General features: G+C 39.3%; 1 protein-coding gene across 1 annotated transcript; it reads left to right on the top strand.

The window, feature by feature from the left end:
* The first annotated feature begins 3,000 nt into the window (after window positions 1-3,000).
* Window positions 3,001-3,813, top strand: LOC131075250 (uncharacterized). Its single transcript, XM_058012083.2, has one exon. It carries the CDS (start codon window positions 3,001-3,003, stop codon window positions 3,811-3,813), a length of 813 nt encoding a protein of 270 aa, XP_057868066.2.
* The last annotated feature ends 5,962 nt before the right edge of the window (window positions 3,814-9,775 follow it).

Raw genomic sequence — 9,775 nt, 5'->3', positions numbered from 1 at the left:
ATTGCCTATAATCATGTACCCTCGCTATTTTTCAATTTCGCTCCCGAGGGGGCATACTCATGACCTTATGACCTCACATCTTCAAAGTCGAGAAAATTTTCAAATCTTCATCAAAGTCTAGCAAAAATATTTTCAACTAAAGAAAATCAAATTCTTATTGCTAAAGGGCATCTCAGCTTCATCGCTTCACATCAAGTTGAGATCTCTCGATCATCTGAATTGAATCAATCGCTAGGGGCATATCAGTTTCATTGCGTCAAATCAAGCTGATATTTGTCTTCATCTGAATCAATCTCTTAACGTTAATCAGTTTCATCACTTTACATCAAGCTGATTATTCGCTTAAACTCAATCAAGGGTTTAAAGAGTATCTTCGATCACACGCTCAATCTAAGAAGGTGTTCAGTTTCATCGCATCAAATCAAGCTGGATAGTTTATCTTCACTCATCGTGTCTTGATCCATCAAGTTCAAGATCAATTTTATCTTCTCTCGCTGCACGTCTAGTTCAATCAAGTTCTAGATCAGTAAGATCCACTTCTTGATCAATAAAGTTCAAGTTTGGTATCTTTGCTCTCTATCGTTCCTATTTCAATCAAGTTTGGGAACGGTATCGCTTTAATCAGACTATGTTCAGCTTCATCGCTTCAAATCAAGCTAAACACCTTGCTTTTTATCTGGTTCGTGATCAATCAAGTTCATAACTGGTATCTCCTAGACATCAACTATTCTTTGAACCAACGCATTGCTCGCACATTAATTCAAAGAGGGGCAAATGTAATACCCTAAAAATGGTCATCTAAACCATGGGCCCCTAATCTCGACAACATCACCAAGGTCCTAACCAAAGATAATTAAATCAATCTTGAGCACATTATTAATTCTTTAATCATCAAATGTCACATGGCAAATCAATTACTCAATATTAATTAAATATTTATTTAATTAATTAAATCATTCCAAGAAAATCATTTTGATCAACTATCCTATTTTAATTTATTAAATATCCTCGCATATTTAATTAATTAATAAATTTGTCATTTAATCATGCAGAAAAAGAATTAATTTATTACAAAAGAGGAATTAATTACAAAGCAAGAGTTGAATTGAAAATAAAATAAAAGAATCGAATTGAGAGAGAAATCAAACTTGAGATATTATTTGTTATTCTAAATTTAGAACCTGAAAGTGGAAAAGCAATTAATTGAATTATTGACCATTCTCTAAAATTGGAACTCAAAGCTTTTCAGAATAAGAAGTTCAGTTGCATTGAAAAAACTCTTATCTTGAATAAATCAAAGATTTATCTATTTTTATCACAAGTGCATGGAATTAATTAAATCTTATTTCCAATGCAACTTCAACTTCTAATTTAGATGCATTTCAATTAAACTATAATTGGAATCTATCTCAAGGTTAAGTGAACCTGATTTCTCAATTATTTCAATTAATTCTAAATTGTTCTTTTTTTATCTCTTGTAATTCTCTATAAATTCAGCCTTCAGCTCTCATTCAAATCACCCCAGAGATTTTTGAGAACACGCTTGGAGATTATTATTATGCTGATTTTCCTCTAGAGTCATTGAATACATTGTGCTTTTTTTAGATTATTTGCATCCATATTTAGTTTATTTCATTGTTGCTTGAATCCATTATTGCTTGAATCATTATTATTTGAATTATCATCCATCTTGCATCCATATAGCTTAATATCATGATCATATAGATTAAATCCTTTGTCTTGGTGTAGTCTAGTAACTGGTATTACTTATAAAAATCTGAGAGCAATCTTATACTCGCATCTTTTAGAAGGCAATTAGTCGCTTTGTAATGGTTTATTATTTATTGATTATTGATTTACTAACCATACATGTAATGACTTAATTGAAGTGTTGTGCCTACAGCTATCAGACTTATTCCACTTTTTCACACACACAGAAGCTATGTCTCTCGTAGCCAAGAATAAGTTGTTAATCACAAACCCCCCTTTTTCCCCTAGTAAGGTGGAATGGTTTGTTCTAACAGGAGAATCCTTGACAATGTCCTCTCTTTTGAAGCTATCACCTCCCATATCTCCTCGGGCAGATAATGAAGAATGGATAATCCAGAAGAAGAAACCCAAGGCCAAGAAAGCAGATGTGCGGGGTACCGAAAATAAAGTCGGAAGACCCTCAGAAAGGGTGCTGAGACATAAAGTTATGGTTAGGGACATTGCAAGGGGCAGACAACTTACCCTTGATGGAATCAACATAAATAAGAAATGAAGTTCCTCTCCTGGAACATAAGGGGTCTTAACAGTCCCCATAAGAAATTTGCTATAAAACAATACATTTTGGAAATGAAAATTGATATTTGCCTTCTTCAGGAAGTCAAAATGTCCTACCAAACTTTTCCTACTACTGTTGGTAAACTCTGGCTGGGGGCAGATTTTTTGTATGTGGATGCTTTGGGGGATTCTGGGGGTATTTCTACCCTCTGGGACCCCATCAATATTCAAGTTTAGATCTATGCTAGCACCCAAAACTTCTTAGCAGTTACTTTCCAACAAGGCAAACATTGTTGGCAGCTATTTAACATATATGCCCCCAACTCCAAGGTGGGAAGATGACTGGTGTGGGAGGAAATTTCTGAACTCGTCTTGGCAAACCAGAAGGCTCAGTACATGTTGGTGAGAAATTTTAATACTTCCCTCTACCCCCTTGAGAAGTGTGGAGGTCTTGTTTATTTTACTGATAGTATGGGAGATCTTGCCAACCTCATTAATGTTTCTAGCCTTGTTGATATTGACCTCCAGGGTGCCCCCTACACCTCATCGAATAATAGGAAAGGCAAGCACCTAATTCAAGTCAGACTAGATAGATTCCTTGTCTCCACCAACTGGGACATTAGCCATAACTCCTTCCTTAAAATGCTCCCAAGGACTGCTTCTGATCATAATCCCCTTCTATTCCATTGGAAGGATAGACCCTACCAAGGTCCCCCCCCTTTTTGTGATGAGATTATGTGGGCCTCTCACTTGGATTTTAGAGACTTGGTTAGGAACTGGTGGGCTACCCAGGTTCAAGGGACTGCTATGTTCAGAATTGTGGAGAAATTAAAACTCATCAACAGGGAAGTCAAAGGATGGAATAAGGCTACTTTTGGAGACATCTTCAAGAAAAAGAAGGTTCTTGGCTCTAGAATGGAACAAATCCAGAGTATTATGGCTATTGGTAACCCCCCCGACCCTATTTTGATGGAGGAAGAGGAGTGCCACAAGAATCGGAAGGATATCCTCTCTAAGGAGGAAATTTACTGGAAGCAAAGATCCATAATTCAGTGGTTGAAGGAAGGGGACAAAAATTTGGCCTTCTTCCACCGATCGGCCTACATCCACAGGAGAAGGAACTTCATCAAAATTCTAAGGGATGACTCTGATCAGGAGATCATTGGTGACTCCTTAATTAGACAAAGTGCCACTGACTTTTTCATAGGATTATACACGGAGTCCGGAAGGAATGATGTGTCTCTTGAAGATAGCCTTTTGAGCAAGCTTCTGAATGCCATTGAGGAGGAAGATAACTGTCAGTTGCTTGCTCCTATCTCCTCAGAAGAGGTCCATGTGGCTATCTTTTGTATGGGTGCTTATAAGATCCTGAGCCCGGATAGATTCCCCCTGACATTCTTTCAGGATTATTGGGAGATTGTTAAATATGATGTTACAAAAGCAGAGAAAGATTTCTTCAAGACAGGTAAATTACTGAAAAAATTGAATAACACTTACATTGTTCTTGTCCCTAAGGCAGAAAACCCCAATTGCATGAAGGATTTCTAACCCATAAGTGTATGCAATACCATATACAAGATAATTTCTAAGGTCCTCATGAATAGAATCAAACCCCTCCTGGCAAAGTTTATCAACCCTTCCCATAAAATTTTTGTCCTGGGTTGTCAAATTTTGGATGCTGCCATTGCCACATGAAATAATTCACTCCATGGATAGGAGCAGAATCCCAGGTATGGCTTTCAAGCTGGATATTTCAAAAGTGTATGATAAAGTTAACTAGTGTTTTTTATTCAAAACTCTCTTAAAACTTGGCTTCAACCAGAAGGTTGTGGATATGATACAGGAGTGTGTTACCACAATTCAGTTCTTGGTCTTGATAAATGGGACTCCTGAGGGTTGTTTTAAAGCTAAAAAAGGTTTCCGATGATCTAGTAACCAATGGTAAAATTCAAGGATTTATAGCTGCTTCTATGATCCCCCCTCTAATATCCAACAATTTGTCGATGACACCTTTCTATTTGGTAAGTCATCCATCATGGAGGCTAAATAATGGAAGAACTTACTGGCTGATTACGCCAAGGCTTCAGGGCAATGTATCAATTATGAGAAGAGTACTCTCTTCTTTTTCAACACCCCTAATGACCTCCAACTCATAATTCTCTCGATTCTAAGATGCAAGACTGTTGCTCTTCCAGGGACTTACCTTGGTCTCCCCCTCACAGTCAAAGAGGTCACGCCCACTTTTTGGAACACTATCCTTGAGCGGAGGCAAAAGAAACTTGTTGGTTGGAAAGGAAAATTCCTTAGTAGCATGGGCAAGCTTCAACTCCTCACGGCTTCCCTCCAGGGAATCCCGGTGTACTTCCTATCCATATTCAAAATATCTAGGGCCATGGGGGGAAAACTTGATTAAATCCAAAGAAACTTCCTATGGACGGGATTGGAGGAGAAAAAACACCTTGCTCTGGTCAATTGGGATAATGTGTGCTTACCCAAGTCCATGGGTGGTTTGGGTATAAGAAAGATAAATGCCCTGAATAAGGAGTTAATGGAAAAAATTGGCCGGACCCTGGCTAAAGGTGAGGTGGATTGGTGTAACATTATCAAGGCTAAGTACCTGGATTGGGAGAAATTTTATTATAACTTGAGTACGCGAGACCTACTCCAGGGATCTAAGCTATGGAATAACATCCTAAAAAGTAGACTGATAATAAGGGAAGGTCTGAAATGGAAAATTGGAAATGGTAGGAAGGTTAGGTTTTGGGAAGACTTTTGGGTGGAGGAAAGGCCCCTGGCTAACACTCGCTTCCACCAAAATATGTACCACCTAAAGGAACTCCTGAGGGATTATATTGCTGATTATATGGAAATAGGAAGGAGAGGATGGAAGAAAATTGTCCAGTTCTTCCTTAACTAGCCCAACCTATTACCCATGGCTCGGGATCTACAAAATATTATGCTGGAGATTAGAATCCCCCTGGCCCCTCATGAAGATAGACTCATTTGGAAAGAGACCCAATCAGGCACCTTCTCGGTCAAATCTGCTTATAGACAGCTCCTGAGACCCCCTGCTGATGTCGAGTGCTGGAAGAAGATATGGAACTCTCAACTGATCCCCAAAATCAACTTCTTTTGGTGGTCTCTAATACATGGAAAAACCCTAACCTAGGACAACCTAAAAAAGAGGGGCTTCCAACTCCCCAATAGATGCATTCTATGTAAATCTAATGAGGAAACTATTGATCACTTGTTCGTCCTCTGCCCCTTTGCTGAACATCTATGGAATAAAACCCTTGAGAAATGTGGTCTCCAATGGATCTTCCAAAATGATATTAAGAAGTTTGTTTATAGATGGAAACCCCCCTCCCACCACCCCCTCATTCTCCAATTATGGAGGCAAATATCGCCACACATCTACTGGGCGTTATGGAAAGAGAGAAACAACAAAATATTCAGAGATACTGAAACCCCCCCTAATAGTGTCTTACACAATTGCCTCAAGATAATTTCAGAGAATATATCAGTGACAAAGTAGAAACTCCCCCCCATCCTCCTAGTTGGATGGAGAAAAAAATTGCTAAAAGTTGGAAGCTCCACCCAGAGTTTGAAATCTTCAACAACAGTGCTAAAAACAAAAGGAGATTGACAAAATGGTTAACCCCAAAAATCCACTGGTTTAAACTGAACTTTGATGGATCTGCCCAAAATGCCTGCCAGACGGGTGGTGGAATCATCCGCGACCACTTGGGGAACACTGTGGCAACCTATGCGGGTAACCTAAAGAACAATACTGTCACACAAGCAGAGGGAATGGCCCTCCTATGGGGTCTAGAATTTGTCGATTCCGTAGGAATTAAACAACTAGAAATTGAAGGAGACTCACAGATTATTGCGAAAATGATGAGGGGTAGATCTACTGTTGGATGGAGAGTTGATTCCATTTTGAGGGATGTCAAGATCCTTCTGGTTAATCTTGATGGCTTCACCATCCGACATGTCTTTAGAGAAGGGAATGCAGCTGCAGACTTCATGGAGGTGGTGGAAAGCCTACAAAATGGCTTATGATGTTGGAGGGACCCCAGTCTACTGCCAGTAACCACCAAGGTGATCTTGGAGAGGGAAAAAACCCAAGTCCAATGAGGAATTCATATAACCTTTTTCAAATGAAGAGAGCCAATTTTCAAATTTTAAATTGGGTAGGAAATCCCACCCATCATGGGCCCAGGATGCCATGTAGCCATGGTGGGCCTTGTCACCACCCTCACAAGGGATGTGTTTATGATGAAAGTACTGATTTTGGGAATGATTATTTCCTAATTATTACCCAGATGGAGCCAACTGGTGGCGATAAAGGCGATAGATGGGATAGATCAAATCATACTGGCTGGATTGAAGGTCTACATGTTTCTAGTAGATTTCCTAATTTTGATATCTACTCGGACATAAGAGATAATAATTACAATGTTTATTGCGTGCTTTTATCTCAAGTTAGGTGCAGATTTTATTACAACCTTGCTTTGGCCCTGTTTTGGCTCTGCAATTCTGCTAGAAGGTCTCACATTTACTCTGTTAAACTGGAAGAAATGAAAATGGGGGGGGGGGGGGAGGGACAGGCTCAGACTGGAACCCGATAAAGTTGATGATTTTAAAGCTAAGCCGATGGTGTGGTTCATCTATTTGGAAGGCGGCGTTGATAAATTCATGGAAAGCATAAAGGGTAACGATGAGAGACCGTCCAAGCAATTTGTGAATTCCTGGGAGGATAGAAGAGTTACCATGGGGGGTATCTCTTTGGAAATTAATGAAGAATTTATTGTACAGGGGATGGGTCTATCTATGGAGGGGAGAAAATGGAAAAAGAAAAGTCATATTGCGGATACCACCAGCCCAAACTAGTTCTTCCGTGATGGCAAAAACCTGGTGAAGAGGGCGGGCGGCTTCAACCAAGAGGAGCTCCCATCTCCGTGGGATGATGTCTATTACATTGTGATGAAATACTTCATGGTGGAGGGAAGGTATGGAATCGTCTATTACTACCATCTCCCTTTCCTTAATCATCTGAGAAATAAGGACTATATATCCATTCTATTTTTCTTGTTGTATTCTCTGGATGCTAATGTCAAGGATATTGTCGAAGCCAAGAAAAAGGGTAAATATTTCCCCATCCTTCACCAAGGCCTCATCCTGTGCCTTTACAACTTCCACCTCGCCCTCTGCCCGCCCCGTTCTATCTCTATCCAGGATGTGACTAAAACCAGTCCTTCGGCCTACCCTACTGCTAAACATAATGCTAGCCCCCCTCGGCTCCCGAAAATTGGTTGTTCCAGCAAGAAGAATAAAAAGCACTCCCCTGAAGAGGTCAAAACCCCCAAGAAATTCAAAATCCAGGAGATTGATTCTGACATGGAAATCACCGACGAGGCCAACACCCCTCACTGCTCAAGCAGACTGGCCTCTAAACCCTCGAGAAAACGTCTGAGAGACCCCTCCTCCTCGTATTACATTGAGAACTCAAGACCAACTGATAATGTGGTTCTGTTCCAACCTAACCTGAACCCCCACTCTGTCAGTTCCACCCATGCCTCTGAAATCCCCACAATTTTTAAGAGTCCGGAGCCTAGCCCTAAGTCCCAAATAAATTCCCCCTCCCCAACTCTCAGGCTGGAGAAATTGATGGTTGTGGAGGAGGCGAGTAGCATAAAGGAGGAGGACGACAACAACCTGGCGGAGTTGGGGAAAAAAGTGGAGGCCCTATCTGATAATATGTAGGATATCACCAGTAGGCTAGAGGCTGTAGAAACCAAAATGCATGATGTTTCTAAATTTACGTTGAATGCGATGCGTTGTTCGACTACCACTTTGTGCCTTATGCAGGAAAGTGCTTCCAAAGGCAAAGGCAAGGACAATGAGGACTACAAGGCCCTATTCAAATTCCTCACAAAGGAATGGGAAAGAAAGCTCCTCCCCAAGAGGAGCCACAGGAAAAAGGAATGATTTGTCTCTATGCAGTGGAAGGCTTGTTTTTTGTCTACTCCTAGTAGCTTGCGGGTGGATAGCGTTAGTCTATGTTTTTAATTGAACTTTTATGTTTATTTCTTTGTGTGGCATATGTCTAAAACTTTGTTTAATACTGCTTTATATTTACTAAACTTACGTAGAATGATCACAGTTTTTGATAGAGGTAAAGGGTTGTAACTCTACTATTATTATGCTGACAGTGGTTCTGCCATTGTTTTCCTTGTTGTTCCAATGGGTTAGCCCCCTTAATTTTTGGCTACTTTTAATATCAAAAACAATAAATCAAAATAATATATATTATCAAATAATTGATAATCCTCAAATAAATAAATAAATTATTCAACAATAAAACAATACGAATAAATAATAATTCCATGATGGATGAGCCATCAAATAATAAATAAACCAATCATTAAAATAATTAAATCTCACCAATCATAAATATCTATCAATAAATAGATAATTGATGATTAGAAATACACCATGATTAAATCAATTAATCAATCAAATAATTACTTACAATCTAATAATTAAATAATTGCACACAACCACATAAACATAGACTATAATCCACTTACGCCAAGGGAAAAACATAACACAAGACTCTTGCGCCATGGGAAAATTGACAATGTACACATCTTAGACCTAGAGTGTGTGAGGGAAACTATGTCATCTCCGACAACTTGCCATTGGGATAAAGGCACGCTCAGACTTGTGGAGCCAGATGGAGTTGATGTCTGGTACCTACAAACTTGCATCAAAGACCAATGCAACATATATGATACATATATATAAACAAACAAGTGATAGAGAATCACGATGACATATCCCACTCGCAATGAGTGATATGGCATCATCTCTACTCACAAAGACAATCACACAATATGATAACAAAATGTCACATAGAATCATCATCATGAAATAGGGTTAGTATCATCATAAGTTGCATAATCCATGTAAACAATGATCATATGTAAATCCACGAGTCATATAAATCCATCCATCAAGGTGATACTATATATCAACATTCACAAGAATCATATACATCATATAATAAGTCCCACATCATCAATCTTAAAAGTCTCCAATCATAAAGCGTGATAACAGATAACATGAATCCACATAAAGTCCTAGTATCAGAGATACCATCCAAAGTAGCAGAAGAGTCATAAACAACCATCCAAGTAACCATCATAAGTCTAAATAAGTCTATCAATACGTAAATCAAAATGCAAGTCTAGGAGGGACACTGCATCCTCCCTCCCATTGCCTAGGCTTACTCTTGGAAGCCTGAGAATAAATATGGGTATAACTCTCTCATCCGCACAAAATCCTCCCAAGTCATTGAAGAATCATCGTTCGGGTCCCATTGGACCCTTATGTGCTCTATGTCCCGACCCCTAAGGGTCAATCCCCAACACTAAAGAATGCATACATGCTCTAGACAAAGTTGATTGTCCTCTACCTGCAATGGATGCCAATCCAAAACATG

Source organism: Cryptomeria japonica, chromosome 11 (assembly GCF_030272615.1).
Source record: "Cryptomeria japonica chromosome 11, Sugi_1.0, whole genome shotgun sequence".
Lineage (NCBI taxonomy): Eukaryota > Viridiplantae > Streptophyta > Pinopsida > Cupressales > Cupressaceae > Cryptomeria > Cryptomeria japonica.
The sequence above is the reverse complement of the archived record's forward strand: the minus strand, read 5'-3'. Positions and strand labels throughout refer to the sequence as shown.